At 38.6% G+C, this 18809-nt stretch overlaps 1 protein-coding gene across 1 annotated transcript; it reads left to right on the forward strand.

Annotated features, from left to right (window-relative positions):
* The first annotated feature begins 371 nt into the window (after window positions 1-371).
* On the forward strand, window positions 372-18397 carry Slu7 (Pre-mRNA-splicing factor Slu7). Its single transcript, XM_034973366.2, has 12 exons — window positions 372-689; window positions 1230-1381; window positions 2505-2597; window positions 3780-3969; window positions 5016-5098; window positions 7038-7183; window positions 12774-12957; window positions 13551-13696; window positions 14713-14818; window positions 15676-15766; window positions 16984-17165; window positions 17794-18397. Exons 1-12 carry the CDS (start codon window positions 521-523, stop codon window positions 17965-17967), a joined length of 1716 nt encoding a protein of 571 aa, XP_034829257.1. The 5' UTR covers window positions 372-520; the 3' UTR covers window positions 17968-18397.
* The last annotated feature ends 412 nt before the right edge of the window (window positions 18398-18809 follow it).

Here is an 18809-nt window from a genome sequence, read left to right on the forward strand (position 1 = left end):
AGTCGTAGAGATCTTCTTCTTCTTCTTAATTTGCTTTATGGGAAGTCGTAGAGATACCAGACTACAGTGCGACAAGGCTCTCTTGCCACTTGATTGACATTGACAGGGGGGCGCTATTGGAGAACAAAGGCTTAGAATATTCAAACAAGAACAAAGGGGACACTTGACGGCACCGTTAGTTCCGATTTCGCCACGCGCCAAGATAGCCTTGTCGCACCGTAATTTATTTTTTGATAAAACGCCATCTAGTTCTAATTGCACAAACTAAAATTATGGAGATTTTTTATACTAAACAACATTAGTTCTATCTGTTAAGACCCTGGTCGTCATTTGCCTTGAATTCCTCGTTTGCTCATTTGCACAGAGTACATTATATATGCTCATTTGCGCAATTATTTTTTATCACAATATGTAATAATAAAATAACTTTATTTTCAAGTTATAATTTAATAAAGCGATCATTAGTAATTTACTAAAAAAATTGTAACATAGTAGTTACTAGCTACAGAATAACGTTAAAATGGCGATTAACGTCCGAGCATCGGTGTCGCAAATTCTTCGCAACAAAGATGACACCTTGGACGAAGATGATGAACCAAAAAAGAAGTCCCGAGAGGACTGGAGGAAAGCCAAGGAGTTGGAGGAGGCTCGGAAAGCGGGTACAGCGCCCGCTGCTGTCGATGAAACTGGTAGGCATCGTAGTTTGTTATACTGTGTTCATCAAGTACCTATTTGTAAATACACACTAAAGAGTGTCCGAAAGGGTAACCGACATAGCTCAACGGGTTGCGAAGCTGAAGTGGCAATGGGCAGGGCACATAGTAAAATCGATAGACGTTGGGGTCTCAAGGTGCTGCAATGGTGCCCTCGCACCGGAAGACTCAGCGTTGGAAGACCCCCCACTAAGTGGACGGACGAAATCAGACGAGTCGTAGGCAGCCGCTGGATTCAGGCGGCGCAAGAACGTGGCGTGTGGAAGTCCCTACAAGAGACTTATGTACAGCAGTGGACGTTTATCGGTTGATGATGATGATGGGAGCGGACTAACTTGAAAGGGGTTTGGAAGATATCCCCTGACCGGTTTCTACGCAGCATCATGCCGGAACGTTAAATCGCTTGGTGGCACAGCTTGATGCATGAAAGCAGAATAAAATTCCTCACATAATTTCTATAGTTGTTTAATAAGTATATGTAAATACAAAAGTTGTTCATTCATCTTATTATTCCAGGCAAGGATATAAATCCCCATATTCCACAGTACATATCATCAGCACCATGGTATTATGGCACCGCCGGCCCCACCTTGAAGCATCAGAGACCCCAGGAAGACAGAGAGGGGCAGTTCACTAAACTTGATTTATACTACAATAAAGGAGTTACAGTATGTACTCATCTACATCAACAATTTTTGCATCTAAAATCAACAAAGTATCTAATATCAAACAAAACTATAGTTGAAACCTAGGTAAACATTAAGTTTTAGCGTTCCATACCTCAAAAAGAAAAAAAGGTACCCTTATAAGATCATTTCGTTGTCTGTCTGTATGTCTGTATGTCTGTTCTCCATATCTTTCAAGACCAGTCATGGAAATTAAAATGCAAGTCAGAAAATCATGAAAATCGCCTGAAATCATGAAATTTGGCAGATAGCAATGTCATATAGCACAATTAAAGGTAAATAGTAAATATCCGAAAACCATGAATTTGTAGTAGCATAAAAAAGTGTTCTCTTGTACAATGGTACAGAACCCATATTGTGCGAGTCCAATTCACACTTGACTGTTTTCCTAAAATCAGCAAGTATCTAAATATATAAAATGATAAGGTGACTTACTGACTGACTGACTTATTCACTGACTGACTGACTGATCTATCAACGCACAGCTCAAACTACTGGACGGATTGGGATGAAATTTGGCATGCAGATAGCTATTATGACGTAGGCATCCGCTAAGAAAGGATTTTTGAAAATTCAACCCCTAAGGGGGTGAAATTTGGGTAGTCCACGCGGACGAAGTCGCGAGCATAAGCTAGTTTAATATAAAAAAACTACAGTTGAAACTATTCACTCTTGACTTAAAGGATAAAAATTGCAGATGATTCATCAAAAAGAGGGTTTTCACTTATCCAGGTTCAACTGTAGTTTTTGGGATTGTTATTATTATTTTTATTAGACTAAGCAGCTTTTGCTGATGCATCTATATCAGAAGTGCTTCAAGTCTTCCAAATGTTTTTCCAATCTATTCTTGAACTGGTTAACAGAACTTGACATAACCACATCCTTAGGCAATTTATTCCATATGTGAACAACTCTGTTGGTCAGAAAGTGTTTTAATGGGTTTGACGATGGCAATTGATATTGTAGCTTCATACCATGTCCCCTTAATCTAGGATTGCTCCTTCTCAGAAACATGCTCTCAAAATTAGGGACATTATAATAATTATTTAGTATTTTGTAAGTCTTCTTATTCTTGTCTATAAATTGGTGATGTTCTATTTTGTAGGCGAGTTCTGCAACAAAGTACAGAAAGGGAGCCTGTGAAAACTGTGGTGCAATGACACACAAGAAAAAAGATTGCTTGGAGAGACCAAGAAAAGTAAATATTTTTGTGAACATAAGATTTTTACATATCACTACCCATATTATCGCTACCCATATTATAAATGCGAAATTGTGTTTGTTTGTTGGTTTATTGGTTTGTCCTTCAATCACGTCACGTCACGAAAACGGGTTCCCACAGGGTTTTTAAAAACCTAAATCCACGCGTACGATGTCGCGGGCATTAGCTAGTATACCAATATAATAGCACACCCCTGATACTCCATACAAGCAAACAGATTAAATCAACCAATATTGACAAGAATAGCACTATACGTAAATCGAGCGGGACAAGGACATCGCTATAGTAAACCGAGCGGGACAAGGACAACGTTTTACATACTACTACTAGGTGTATCATTTAGTTGCGGGCGCGGGGGAGTAAGTGTTATTTCTTTACGTAGTAATAGTTAGTACAAGCTGATGCCCGCGACTTCGTCCGCGTGGAATTAGGTTTTTAAAAATCCCGTGTGATAAAAAGTAACCTATGTCACTCTCCAGGTCTTTATCTATACCCATGCAAAAAATCACGTCAATCCGTTGCACCGTTATTGAAGGACAAACCAACAAAAAAACACTTTCGCATTTATAATAACTGATAAGTACTGATTCTTTGGTAAGGTTCTGGAAACTCGTATCATTTACACAGACATAATATTCAGCTTCCCTAAAGTATTCTAAATATATAAAACGAAAAGGTGACTGACTGACTGACTGACTGATTGACTGATCTATCAATGCACAGCTCAAACTACTGGACGGATCGGGCCGAAATTTGGCATGCAGATAGCTATTATGACGTAGACATCCGCTAAGAAAGGATTTTTGTCAACTCCTAAGGGGGTAAAATAGGGGTTTGTAATTTGTGTAGTCCACGCGAACGAAATAGCGGGCACAAGCTAGTTCTCTTATAATACACAAACCTATTCCCTACTAGCTGATGCCTGTGACTTCGTTCGCGTGGAATTAGGTTTTTTAAAAATCCCGTAGGAACTCTTTGATTTTCCGGGATAAAATGTCACTCTCCAGGTCTTTATCTATACCCATGCAATAAATCACGTCAATCCGTTGCACCGTTGCGACGTGATTGAAGGACAAACCAACAAACCAATAAACCAACAAACCAACAAACAAACACACTTTCGCATTTATATTAAGGGTACTGAGGTACTGATTTTAGATTGGAGCAAAGTTCACAAATGCAGGCATAGCTCCCGATGAGTTCAGTCAGCCAGACCTTAATCTGAGCTATGATGGCAAGCGTGATCGCTGGAACGGTTATGACCCGGCGCAGCACAAGGCCATCATTGAGGAGTATCAGAAGGTGGAGGAGGCCAAGAGGGAGTTGAGGGCTCAGAGATTAGAGCAAGGTTAGTATTGGAGCTACAAGTTACGGCAGAAGCTAGTGAATCAACTAGACTAGCAAGAAGCTCACAATATTATTTAAATTTATTTAGAACTAGATGATGCCCGCGTCTTCGTCCGCGTAGATTTAGGTGTTTAAAAATCCCGTGGGAACTCTTTGATTTTCCGGGATCAAAAGTAGCCTATGTCCTTCCCCAGGATGCAAGCTATACCAAATTTCGTCAAAATCGGTTGAACGGATGGGCCGTGATAGGCTAGCAGACAGACAGACAGATGCACTTTCGCATTTATAATATTAGTATGGATTTTCGTAATCAGCACTCCAAAAAACCTTGGAAATGACTCGCATTTCTTTTATGCAATTATACAGAATTGTCATTGTCATTGTTTTGATTTGAAAATGAGTATCATATTAATGATTTTAAGCTTATTTTGTGGTTTGATGACACATTTTATTGTAGATAACGGGTACATAGCCGCGATTAATTTGGCGTTTTTATTTGTCGATATTTCAACACAATTACACGGGTCGTGGTCACGACGGGACTGCAGTGCGAGTTCGAGCTGTCGAGGTGCAATTGGGTTGAAATATCGACAAGTAACAAACGCTAAATTAATCGTGGTATTTACCCTTTATCTACATTAGAGTATCCCTGAAAACCTTGTAAACATGCATTTTTTCTCCGCCATCTTGTTTTTGAAATTGAAAAACATTTTCTGAAAAACCAACATTTAACGACCTCCCTGGCCCAGTGGTAAACGCTGTGGTCTTATTAGTGGGAGGTGCTGGGTTTGATTCCTGGCGGGGATTTGGAATTTCTAAATTTCTGTTCTGGTCTGGTGGCAGGCTTCAGCCGTGGCTAGTTCCAACCCTACCGGCAAAGTCGTGTCACCAAGCGATTTAGCGTTCCGGTACGATGCCGTGCAGAAACCAAAGGAGCATGGGTTTTTTAAAAACTGCCATACCCCTTCCATCTTAGACTGCATTATCACTTGCCATCAGGTGAGATTGCAGTCAAGGGCTAACTTGTATCTGAATAAAATGTTTTAGATCCCACTGCAACAGAAGAAGATGAATTAGAAGGTGAGGATGAAGACAAATATGTGGACGAAGTGGACATGCCCGGTACTAAGGTAACACATTATATTTTATTATAGTTCTTGCAATTCACGAAGGCGAGTGAACTTTACTAATACGGTATTTGACAACTAGTCAAATCAGTAACTTTTTATCAAACGTCAAAACGCGCGCTTAGTATGCGATATTCTATATAATACCTGTGTGTGACGTCACAATCATTTGACGTGCTTTTTTTAGTTTAATCGATAATTTAAAATGGTTATTACACTTAAAACCAACAAAGGACGTAGATTTTACGTATTTTGGAAGACCCTCTATTTAATAATAATTTGGACACATTTAAAAAACATATTTATGAACATTTTGCATCTTCTCCACTTTAAGTATATTTTTCATAGTTAATTTTCTTGTATTTCTTTTTTCTGTGTTTTTATAAATTGTATCATATCAGTTAGTTAGTGCATATATTTATTTAAGCATTGTTGTGTACACATATTAAGGGTTACCGCTTAGATCTTAATCTATTGTCTTTTATTTTTATTTGGTCCATTTATAGCTGAAACCTGTTTTGTGTGCCTTTATAATAAAATAAAATAAAATAATCACTGAGAAATAATTTATTTTTGATGTAGTCAAATACCTAATTGTGGTTACGTCGTATACACGGACATTGCGTAAGTGTGCGTGCATGTCGGACCAATCAGTCGCGAGCAAGCGCTCGCAAACGCACACATTTACTGTACCTTACTTATACCGATACGACTTACACACAACCATGAGACACTCGCCATCGTGAAATGCAACAACTATACTATACTTATACTGTGGTTTATTGAAGATACTGATCATAAAAAATCAATCTTAAATTAACACAACAGTGTGGCTAATTCCGTTGTACACAATCTCTAAGCTAAACTAAAATGACACGTCTAAATATATTGCTATCCCCTTCATACTGTTGCTAGCGGAAAAGGATAGCACTAGACTTCGACCTCTTAATTTAGTTTAGTTTAGAGATTGTGTACAAGAGAATCGGCCCCAATGGCACCGATTCTAAGCACAACCTAATTTTAGAGTATTCGCACCCTCTTCTTACTATTGTAATATGAAAAGGACAGAAGCAGTTTGACATTTCTAAATTTAATTTTTAGATGGTAAAACTTGTGATTTTAGCACGCACTCGCGAACCTACTGTTTAAATTTGTATTGTGCACTAAAATTTAGAGTCTTTAAATGTGAAAGTCATGTTCCGTTCCTTTTTTAGCATTAGTAAAAAGAAAAGGATGCAGATACTCTAAATTTATTTAGAGTATCTGCATCCTTTTCTTTTTAACAATGCTAAAAAGGCACAGAACATGAAATTTACATTTAAACACTGTAAATTTTAGTGCACGCTACAAATTTAAACAGTAGGCTCGCGACGACGAAAATCACGGGTTTTAACATCTAAAAATTAAATTAAATTATGTCAAACTGCGTCTGTCCTTTTCATATTACAGTAGCAAGAAGAGTATGCGAATACTCTAAAATTAGTTTGTGCTCAGAATCAGTACCAGTGACAAGAATAGAATAGAATAGAATATATTTTATTCAAGTAGATTTATTACAATCTTTTGAATCGTTAACTAGTTTAATTTACCACTGGTTCGGAATGCCGTTCCTACCGAGAAGAATCATCAAGAAACTCGGCGGTTGCTCGTTTCAAGTGATCCATTTACAATATTATTATACCATACTGTACAAGCAATTGCAGCCCCGTGCATTGCTGGAGGGAGTCAAATCCAAGCTTTCTTATCATTTACATAGTCTTCCACTGTATAATATGCTTTTTTCAAGAGCATACTTTTAATAGATTTTTTAAACTTGTGTAAAGGCAAGTCTAAAATTGTTTGTGGAATTTTATTATGAAATATTACACTCATTCCCACAAGACAAGTGCGAAACCCAAAAACTCTCAACAAAAAATGAATTTCAGTAAACTTTGGTGTACAGGTGGATTCCAAGCAGCGCATCACAGTGCGCAACCTGCGTATTCGCGAGGACACCGCCAAGTATCTGCGCAACCTCGACATCAACTCCGCTTATTACGACCCCAAGACGCGCTCCATGAGGGACAACCCTAACCCAGAGGCGGCTGAGTAAGTGCTTATTATATTGTCTGGTGGCAGGCTTCGGCCGTGGCTAGTTACCACCCTACCGGCAAATCCGTGCTGCCAAGCGATTTAGCGTGCCGGTATAATGCCGTGTACAAATCAAAGGGGCATGGGCTTAATAAAAACTGCTATACCCCTTCCAGTTAGCCCGCTTCCATCTTAGACTGTATCATCACTTATCACCAGGTGAGATTGCAGTCAAGGGCTGACGAATAAAAAATATTAAAAAAAAATTACTATACTCTGTCCTCGGAAAGAAGTTAGTATAGCACTCCTCTGTTATATAATCCCATACAAATATCAGAGCCAAAAATGTCTGATCATTAACCATTTTGAGTCACCAACCAATCCAGTAATGTAACCTACATGAGTCTAATAATGTAGGTAATAACAATAAGTTAAGTATAGTACGATTCAATCTTAAATGCGTCTGCGTGAAGTTAGCTTTGCGATCTTGCGCATGGTACACTCGAGAACTAAACCACTTAACGGGCGGCGGTAGGTTCCACCTCAGCTTAAAGCTCTGTTCAAATTGAGGCGAATAACGCGCGGGACGCGGGACAGAAGTCGCTCGCGCCGATTGTGTCAGCTGACTTGTATGGACGTGTTCAAATTGAAGCGAGTAGTCGCTCATGTTGAAGCGAAACTAAAGCGGGACGCCCGGCGGGATTTTTTGATCTCGCAATGCCGTTCAATATAGAACTATTTTTACAAAAAGTGAAAGAGAATTTATATTACTTACCTCGAATCTTGTGATTCTTCTTCTGCTACTGCTAACAACAGTAAAAGTTCATCTTCGAAATCAAGAGACATGATGTTTGTCTATTGAAGAACCAAAAATGACACGCGGGAAGTCGCATCAGTTTGAGAGGCTAAGCGAGCGAGCGAATTACTCTAAATCGCGTCCCCGCGTCCCGCGCGTTATTCGCCTCAGTTTGAACACAGTTAAGCTCTGTTCAAACTGAGGCGAATAAGCAAGCGTAAACAAAGTAACTTCTCAACTCGACTGTACAAATCCTAGAATAATAAATACTATAGAACGCTGATGAAGTTACTTTTGTATGAAAACCGCGCGAGCCACCTCGCACACTATCTTAAAGAATAGCGTATTCAGCACACAGCCATCGCGACTCTACTATTGGTCAAAAAATTACAAGCAAAAATCGTCTGTATCTTCTTAACGGTAGGGTTGATTTTGAAGTACCATTCAAGTATTGTATTGCCAGCTATGATAAAAATTTGCACAATAAATATTTTCAGTTCTTAATATCATGTTCCAAGCGTTGATAATTATTGTGCTTATTGTGCAAACATCTCAAAAACATGTTTCACTATATAAACTACATGTCGCTCGAAGTAATCACTTTAAAAATAATTAATTAAATTATTGTGAAAATTTTTGTACGTCACTGGCAATACACAAGCCACTGACAAATAGTGATGTGTAACAATTTTAAGTCGATATCGATAATAATTATCAATACGTCATAATTATTGGCTATCTTAAAGGGCAGTTAAAGATGGTATGGCATTGTTTAAATTTATTTACATACATGACGATTTCTAACAGACTTTCGAAAAAAAGGTTCTCAACTCGACTTATATGTATGTTAAATATCAGTATGTACCTACCTAAGTTACCAATCTTCTCACTTCAGCCGAGATCCTGTTCTTACGATTTCAAAATCAATAATGGTACCGGAAATGTCTATAATTCAGTCATTCTCTAGAATACCTAGTCAATCCATGATATACCTGTCTTGTTTTGGCAAAGTATAAAATATGCAATCTATTGTTGTCCATCATCATCATGATCAATCCATCGCCGGCTCACTGCAGAGCACGGGTCTCTTCTCAGAGTGAGAAGGGTTTGGTCGTAGTCTACCACGCTGGCCATGTGCGGATTGATAGAATTTATATAAGTATATTGATAGACTAGATAGTAAATAGATCAGTCTGTCAGTCAGGCCGGAGGAAGTCTTATTATATAAATAGATCTACTATTGTTGTATTACTACCTACTATAAATTATGCTATAGTACTTAAACTTTTTTATAACAATAGGTACCACAATATGTTTAGCCTTTATTAACAAAAATACACTATCGATAAAATTATCGACACACGCAAGCCCAAAATTAAGAGCGTTGACGCGTGGGACCACTTCGCAAGTTCTTTGTTCAATTCTTCGCTATGGCATAATCTTCTGGGGAAACACAAGTGAGATCAATCACGTATTTATTGCCCAAAAAAGGTGCATAAGAGCGATATGTAAGATTAAAAAAAGGGATAGTTGCAAGCCTTACTTTAAAAAACTCAATGTTCTCACTGTATCATCGCTATATATATTCGAACTAGCTCTATTTTTAAGAAATAACGAAAATTTGTTTGTTCGAATTAACCGAGAACGCTGTAAAGACAGATTTCGGTTTCCCACTCACAAAACCTCATTCCTTAACAAAAGTGTTTATGTCATGGCGGTAAAGATATATAATAAGATACCAGGGGAGATAAGGAAATGTAATAATATAAATAAATTTAAGAATAAATTGCATGATTTTTTAATAGACAAGACATTATATAACATTAACGAATTTTTTTCAACTTAGACATTTTTAAATTTTGAATTTTAACATAGACAAAGACAACGTGCGTCAAATTACTTATAGTTATTGTTTTACTAGGTTTACTAATTGTTTTGCATGCCTAATTAAATATTAGGCAGGCGAAACATTTCTACTGGACAATTTTATGTAATAACATCTCGTTGTAAAATGTTTCCGCAAATAAAGAATCTTTGAATCTTTGAATCTTTGAATCTTTGTTTGTTTGAAAATGAAGGAAATTTTTGTATGAATTTGTTTTGTTTGCTGGCCATCTTTTTTCCCCGACCGCAGCAGCGATAATCCTTGAAGATAGGTACTTAGTGTATATCCCCTTATAGCAATAGCTTCTAATCTGCCTACAAGAATAGGAACAGAGACGGTATTAAAAGCCTTGGTGAGATCAATAATCACGCCTACTACTTTGTTTTTAGCTTCTATACGATTAACAATTTGATCAGTCAGAAGGTTGATGGCATCTTCTGTAGACTTTCCCTTCCGGAAACTGATTCTCAGATAATAATATGTTATGTCTATTCAAGAAGCTGGCTGGCTGGTTGTTCAGAATTTTCTAGATGACATTTGAAAGCATTGTTAGCACTGAGATAGGTCTATAATTTGTAATTAAGGTACTCCAATAAATTTTGTACAATTGTGACTTTAAGGATTTTTTTTCTGAAAGAAAACCTTCAAGCTCTGTGCACATGCCAAGTGTCAAAAAAGAGTTCCATACAAAAATGTTCTAGGGAGCCTTATGAAAATTAAAAATAAATTTTGTATGGATGTGAAGTTTTTTTTCACTGGTTCACAAATCACCAGTGACCCAAGTTGTCGAACATTTTTTGTTTCGTAACCGTCTGTCTGATAGTTTTCAAGAGCCTTAAGGGTATCCTAGTCAGTTATTCACGTCTGGCTATCTTTATAATCTTGTTGCCCTAGAGTTTTCACTTTTACGCACACGGAAAGTTTGCTCTGCTTGACCACGATACGTGATCATCATTAGCTATGATTGGAAGACTTGAAATTGGCACAATACAATTTCGTAGCTGGGCCAATTTCAAAAGTAGCCTGTGATTTAGTAGGATTTACTAAAAGACCATGCATAACAGTTCTTTTTTGTTTTGATATTTCTAGGTCATCTGTAATCAGTCATTGGTATTTTTATGAGTGTGTCAAGAGTTGGGAGAAGGTCATTCCATCGAAAAACTCTTCTCATAAGGCTTTCGGTGGCTTTAGTGCCCACAAGACAGTTCTTATATTCTTCTAAGTGACACTGTAAGACTATTCGTATGGATAGCTTGGCCTTATGTTTCTTAGCATTGCTATGTCTATCTTTTCTTATTGTAGGCATTACGAGATACTCGTGTGTTTCCGATGTTTTAGTAAACCACTAAAACAAACGGGGCTTTGAGTATTTACCGTGTGAAAGACTGAGTTTTGATATCACTGTAGTTTTTGTATGTTAGAAATAAATGTCTTTGTTAGAAATAACCAGAGAATGTGTTTATTATATGTGTTTTTCGTGGTTATATGTTAACTAAAGACGCACTCAAAATCGTATAATTTAGTAAACGTCTTCCGCAAGAATAAGGATTTGATAGGATTATTATTTTTCAATAAAATTAATAATTCATTAGCAATAGATCTTTAAAAAAGGCTTGTTCTTAAATATTTCAACCTTTTTATTCGTTATTACTCCTAATATCTGTAGCACTTCGCACATGAATAATTCCTAAAAAATCGATAATTGTGTTGAACGCTCTTAACATTGTCAACCGATATAATTTTTCGAGATTATGCCTCGATCTACAAATATTTTAGTAGATTTTTATCTTATGGACGAAAGAAATTCCTTTATTTACCCGGACTCACATTTTTATTTCGCATACGACTTATAATTACAGTAAAACTCGGCATCTTTTCGAGTTTTGTACGGCAGCTCTAATCACGGTGACAATTGGGCAAAAATGGCCCATAGTAATGTGCTCAAAAGACTTTGATATGAGCGTTTGCTCATATCCGCGGCTCGCCTACCCCGCCCACATGCTTCATCAAGTAGAGGGGGATTCCAACATCAATGGTACAAATAAACAAGACACGTATAGCGAGAGAGAGACGCACCAAGGAACTGGCGGGAATGTAGGAGCGAGACGTGCGCTGTTACCCTCCCCGCTACCTCCCCGACCTCGGACACCCAAAATGTGTGTTCTGCGCAACGTCGTGCGCAAACTTCAGGGGCGCATTTACGTTTGAATCGTACTGTTATAATAGTTCTGGTTTAAGACATTTATTGTGGCTAATTCCTTTGTACACTATCTCTAAACTAAACTAAAATATCACGTCTAAATCTATTGCTATCCCTTTCATAGTGTTGCTTGCGGAAAAGGAAAGCACTAGATTTAAACCTGTTAATTTAGTTTAGTTTAGAGATTGTGTACTAGAGAATCGGCCCCATTGTTCCATAAAGAAATTTCCACTTACATGGAACTTACAGGCTATTAAAAAGTGGGTTACAAAATTTCATCTTAAAGCGCACAGTGAATACATAGTAGGTACCGAATTAAAATAGGTTAAGTAGGTAATCATAGGTTATATACATTTCTAATTTCTAGTAGGTACATGTTAAGTATGATATTATTTTACAGTAATTAGTATAATAATTATACTAGTAGGTAGTTTTAAAATTTTAAAGCACCATCATAATAAAATTATACCGACGCATCGCGGGTCGATAGATAGTTTTTTTTTTTTTTTTTTTTTTTTCCTACCATAAAGCACCATTATAAAATGGCAGCTTTATTACTACTACCATCTAGCCTATGGGCTAATAACTGTCCTTAGTTTATTCTAACACGTACTTACAGTTCACTATGTTCTTGTGACCTAGAAAAATAAAGTAGCACAAGCACTATTACAGTAGATAGATAGTTAATTTTAAAATTGGAATCCTTATTCTGTTTTTTGTTTGATAGGTCAGAATACGCGGGAGAGAACTTCGTCCGTTTCACAGGCGACACTCGGACGCACGCCACGGCGCAAATGTTTGCGTGGGAGGCGCACTGCAAGGGCCTGGACGTGCACTTGTTAGCAGAGCCCACCAAGCTGCAGATGCTGCAGCGACAGTACGAGGAGAAGAAGGACCAGTTCAAGACTCAGGTATGTGGTATCTTCATCTTTTTTTTGGGGCTATGCAGGTTCTTGGATATCCTGTATCACTTCGTCCGTCTCTGATCCATTGTGATCGCCACCACTTTATAGTTCCTTAAAACTTGTTGCAGCAGCACTTTTTTTGACTGGAATTAGAGAAGCTTTCTCAGGGTGTACGATGCGTTTCCCTAGGAGAATGCTACGTTTGTGCATAAGAGTGTGGCTATAGCAGATTATGTGCATCAGAGTCGTGACAGACTACTGGCATAGTCTGAAGATGTCTGTGCGCTGGAGCTTAAGGCTATAAGCTATACATGTGTCCGTTTTTCCACTTTGACCCGTTAGATATGACGTTTATAGGATGGAGAACTTTCACTTTCAGTCGCACGGCGCAGATTCTCTGGGAAGATATTTTCATGAGCACCCAGAAAAACCTCGGAAATGTCTTACCCAAAAGAAAAAATGAATGTTTCCACCCGTATTTACAAAGAAGTACTTATGTCTACTATTTTGATTTTGAAAATTATTACCATTTTCCTGACCAGCCCTGTTTTACAGCTTCCAGCAAGTAAAGAGGTTTCACTTCAATAACTTGTTTCCAGGTGAAACAATCAGTGCTGGACAAGTACGGAGGGGAAGAGCATCTGAGAGCTCCGCCGCGGGAGCTGCTGCTGGCGCAGAGCGAGGTGTTCGTGCAGTACAATCGCGATGGCACCAGGGTGGGGGCGGCTGAGAAGCAGTTAGCCAAGTGAGTACTATACTCGGTTCCAGGTGAAACAATCAATGCTGGACAAGTACGGAGGGGAAGAGCATCTGAGAGCCCCGCCGCGGGAGCTGCTGCTGGCGCAGAGCGAGGTGTTCGTGCAGTACAATCGCGATGGCACCAGGGTGGGGGCGGCTGAGAAGCAGTTAGCCAAGTGAGTACTATACTCGGTTCCAGGTGAAACAATCAATGCTGGACAAGTACGGAGGGGAAGAGCATCTGAGAGCCCCGCCGCGGGAGCTGCTGCTGGCGCAGAGCGAAGTGTTCGTGCAGTACAATCGCGACGGCACCAGAAGCCTTTGAGAGTTTTTATTCGATAACAATCGAATAACAATTGAACAATCGAAAAACAATCGAATTACAATTGAACAATCGACAAACAATCGATTGTTCAATTGTTACAAAGCGCGCTGGTCTGACTGTGTGCTCCGCATTTGTAGAGCAATCTACAAATTAAACAATCGATTGTCGATTTTATTCGATAGTTTTTGTGAAGTAAAGTAAATCAACAATCGATTGTTAAATTGTTCGATTCATTCGATTGTTTTTGCCCTTTGCTACTCGGTTCCAGAGTGCAATGGGCAAAAAACTGAAAGGGGTGGGGCATCCTTTTTCTTTTTACATAATCGGCGGGGTGATTACGTATCTCGTGACAGGCTTGCGACAGGCGTAAATCTCGCGATCATTGCTGTCACACGTCCGGCTAGAAAGAGAGAGCAATAGCCACAAAGCAAAATAAGAAGAAGAAGAAGAGAGACAGCAAATGAACTGTCGGATTGCTACTGCTGTCGCGTTGCTGTCGCTACTGCAACATTTTATGTAATCATCCCGCGGGTGGTTTCGGCTGCCGGTCGCGTCGTCTGTAAGCAATGCTACAAGTGCGTCCTTTCCAGTTACGGTAAAATGTATAAGGCTCATCAGACATTGTTTCAACCTATTGTACCTGCATTTTATTGAATAAATAATTCATTCATTCATTCATTCATTCATTTCTATTACAGGAGCAAATACGAAGAGGATGTCCTGCTAAACAACCACACGTCAGTTTGGGGCTCCTATTGGAGAGATGGACAGTGGGGGTACAAATGCTGCCACTCCTTTATTAAGGTAAGCTTTATATACAGACTAGCTGATGCCCGCGACTTCGTACGCGTGGATTTAGGTTTTTAAAAATCCCGTGGGAACTCTTTGATTTTCCGGGATAAAAAGTAGCCTATGTCCTTCCCATGGATGCAAGTTATCGCTGTACCAAATTTCGTCAAAATCGGTTGAACGGATGGGCTGTGAAACGATAGCAGACAGACAGACGGACACACTTTTGGCATTTATAATATTAGTATGGATTCCTCATGCCGGTGCCTTCATTTCTATAATTTCCTTCATACAGTACGCGTCTGAAAGTAATGTACATCAGCCTTTAGAATGACGTTTCGGCTTTGTAGAGCGTTGTCTCTGTCACTCATACCTATATGACGTTTTGTCGGTCTCAACGACAGAGACAGTGCTCTACAAATTTGCTATTCTAAATATATAAAAGGAAAAGGTGACTGACTGACTGACTGACTGATCTATCAACGTACAGCTCAAACTACTGGATGGATTAGGCTGAAATTTGGCATGCAGATAGCTATTATGACGTAGGCCCCCGCTAAGAAAGCATTTTTGAAAATTCAACCCCTAAGGGGGTGAAATATGGGTTTGAAATTTGTGTAGTCCACGCGGACGAAGTCGCAAGCATGAGCTAGTTTCTTCTAAAGGTCGATGTACATTACTTTCGGCCGCGTACTGTACTTACTAGTCCAAACAAATATCATTAATGCGAAAGTGTGTCTATCTGTCTGCCAATTTAATACAGAGATAGCTTGCATCCCGGGAAAGGACATAGGCTACTTTTGATCCCGGAAGGCACCTGATGGCTTTTTACAAATTTTGACTCCTTAGACTAACTTTTTTATGTTGTTCAGATGTCATACTGCGTGGGTGAAGCCGGCAAGTCGGTGGTGCTGGAGGTACCGGAAACTGACAGAGCTCTACAAAAACAAGACAAAAAGGAAGGTAAAGTTTTTTTTTTTTTTTTTTTTTTTAAATAAGAATATTAGCCATGTTAAATGACTAATATTCCCCTTTCCTCTCCAACTAAGCGTCAAGCTTGTGCTAGGAGTAGGTACGACAACAGTGCAACGGGCGGGGTTTGAACCGTCGACCTTTCGGTTTTCAGTCCACTCCTTTACCGGTTGAGCTATTGAGGCTCTGAATTATCCATACATTCAATTTACAAAGTTATCCATACATTCAATTTACAGTCCAATTCGGCTTGTTACATATCCCGATAACCTAGTTCAAACCATTCTCGAAGGCGGCACTAGGTCATGAGTCCAGCGCAGTATAGAATAGAATAATGTTTATTCGAGGTATATAGGTGGTACATGGTGTAGGCAATATCGTCCTGTACAGCAGTGCAACACCTCGAACAAGTAGGCCACTCAGCTTGTGTTGAGACGTCGGGCCCCTCAGACACAAACCTCTAGAGCAAATATCTGAGGTACCAGACGCCCCAACGCTGATTTTCAGTGACCGCCTTTTAAATATTACCTAAACGTCAGTGGCATAGAATATATAAAGTTGGCGAGTAAATGGATAAATAAAATGAAATAAAGTATTTATAGTTTTTAAATTTAAAGTGATATAGGACATAAAAGAAGAAATAATACATTGAAATAGATGTTGTAAATTGTAAGAATAGGAAAATTGTACGATAGTTTTTTTTTTTAATGTATAATAAAGAAAAAATAAAATAAAATAAAATAGCTCGCAAGGTGTGGATGAAAAAGTAAAGTTTGGTAAGATAAATAAATTAAATAAATTTTGACTAAATCTGTAACTTTTGATTATTTAGTATCAGCAAGATATAACTTCATTGCCATACGTGACTCCAACTAATTGGGATTTATCCACATTTTAATATTAAGGTATTTAAACCCAGTGAGAGATGTGAAGAGGGGCATTCTGTCGTCACACCTCGACGCAGTCTCTTCGTGTTCTGCGTGCGAGGTCGCCATTCCAGCACTTTGGGACCCCAACGTCTATCGGTTTTACGAACTATGTGCCCTGCCCATTGCCACTTCAGCTTCGCAACCCGTTGAGCTATGTCGGTTACTCTAGTTCTCCTACGGATCTCCTCATTTCTGATTTGATCACGTAGAGAAACTCCAAGCATAGCTCTCTCCATCGCCCGCTGAGTTATACTTATTAATTAATAATTATCTGTACAGATAAATCGCTAAAATCTTCATCATCATCGGATTCGAGTTCTGACAGCAGTTCTTCCGACTCGGAGCACGACAAACGGTCCAAAACTGAGAAGACAAGCAGAAAAAAGAAGAACAAAAAGCGCTCCAAGAAGAAAAAGAAGGAATTGAAGAAGGGAAAGCGCGAGGAGGATAAACTCAAAAAGGTAATTCTTCCGCAATCGAGCAGCGGTTCACCAATAAGTTAAGGACTAAAATTGTACTTTTGATATGACAGTTGACATATAAAGTTAAAATGGCGGGTGAGATCTCATTTTGTACGCATTATACACAAGCTTATTTTTTTAATGATGCTGTCTAGAAGATGCTTATTCACTCTTGACTATGTATTTATCTATTTTTAGTGTTCCCTACCTCTCGTAAGGAAAAAGGAACCTTTATAGGATCATTTTGTTGTGTCTGTCTGTCCGTCGTGTCTGTCAAGAAAACCTATAGCGTACTTCCCGTTAACCTAGAATCATGAAATTTGGTAGCTAGGGTAGCTCTGGAATAAATCCGAAAACTGTGAATTTGTCAATCGCAAAAAAATTTAAAATGTGTTCATGAACAAATAATAGTATTTTCAATTTTCAAAATAAAATAAGTAAAATTACTATACCAAGTGGGGTAAATCATATGAAAGGGCTTTATGCGTAGATTCTAAAACCGTTTTATTTTTATGTTTACGCATAATAGTTTTAACTACAGTCGTAAAAATACGACTGTAGTACGGAACCAGTAGTGTGCGAGTCTGACTCGCACTTGGCTGGTTTTTAATTTTATTATTCCATTCAGGCTCTAGAGATGGAGGAAAGAAAACAGAAGCACGCCGAGTACCTGCTATCCGTAGATGAAAGGAAACGTCCGTACAACAGTATGATGCAAGTCAAGGAACCCACGGAGGAGGAGATGGAGGCCTACATGATGAAACGCCGCAGGGAAGAAGACCCTATGAGCCAGTTTATATAGAACTAGCTTATGCTCGCGACTTCGTCCGCGTGGACTACACAAACTTCAAACCCCTATTTCACCCCCTTAGGCGTTGAATTTTCAAAAATCCTTTCTTAGCGGAAGCCTATGTCTTGATAGCTATATCTGCATGCTAAATCTCAGTCCGATCCGTCCAGTAGTTTAAGCTGTGCGTTGATAGATCAGTCAGTCAGTCAGTCAGTCACCTTTGCCTTTTATATATTTAGATGTACACTACAGAGCACGGGTCTGCTCTCAGGCTGAGATCTATAGAGCGCACTTCGACTTAGCTCAGCCTTAAGTTTCAGTTAAAACGAGACAGATTTATGCCAGCGATATAACGCTGTCTCGTTTTAACAGTGTCAACAAGTTAAGAATAAAATATTTATCGAATTGTAAATTGTAATATAGAAATAAACTTTTATTGCCATTACTGTTTTTAATTGCCTCTGGGTTACCAAAACATAATAGAATCATACATTTTCTGAACCACATAAGGTCATCTACCTGAAGTTAAAAAGTCAATCAACGCGGAAGCACGAAAATTTAATTATGATTCTACTAAAATGGTAGGTTTTTAGGGTTCCGTACCTCAAAAGGAAAAACGGAACCCGTATAGGATCACTTTGTTGTCGGTCTGTCAAGAAACCTACAGGGTACATCCCGTTGACCTACAATCATGAAATTTGGCAGGAAGGTAGATCTTATAGCAGGCATTCGGGGAAAAATCTGAAAACCGTGAATTTGTAGTTACATGACAAAAAAATTAAATTGTCATGAACAAATATTGCTATTTTGAACTTTCAAAGTAAGATTACTATACCAAGTGGGGTATCATATGA

The sequence above is a fragment of the Maniola hyperantus genome, chromosome 11 (assembly GCF_902806685.2).
Source record: "Maniola hyperantus chromosome 11, iAphHyp1.2, whole genome shotgun sequence".
In the NCBI taxonomy this organism is placed as follows: domain Eukaryota; kingdom Metazoa; phylum Arthropoda; class Insecta; order Lepidoptera; family Nymphalidae; genus Maniola; species Maniola hyperantus.

Excerpts from the sequence above, each read along its gene's own strand:
- Slu7 (XM_034973366.2), top strand. The coding sequence starts at position 521 with ATGGCGATTAACGTCCGAGCATCGGTGTCGCAAATTCTTCGCAACAAA. Across the intron at positions 1,382-2,504 it reads ACTACAATAAAGGAGTTACA|GCGAGTTCTGCAACAAAGTA; the intron begins GTATGTACTCAT and ends TCTATTTTGTAG. Across the intron at positions 5,099-7,037 it reads TGGACATGCCCGGTACTAAG|GTGGATTCCAAGCAGCGCAT; the intron begins GTAACACATTAT and ends TTTGGTGTACAG.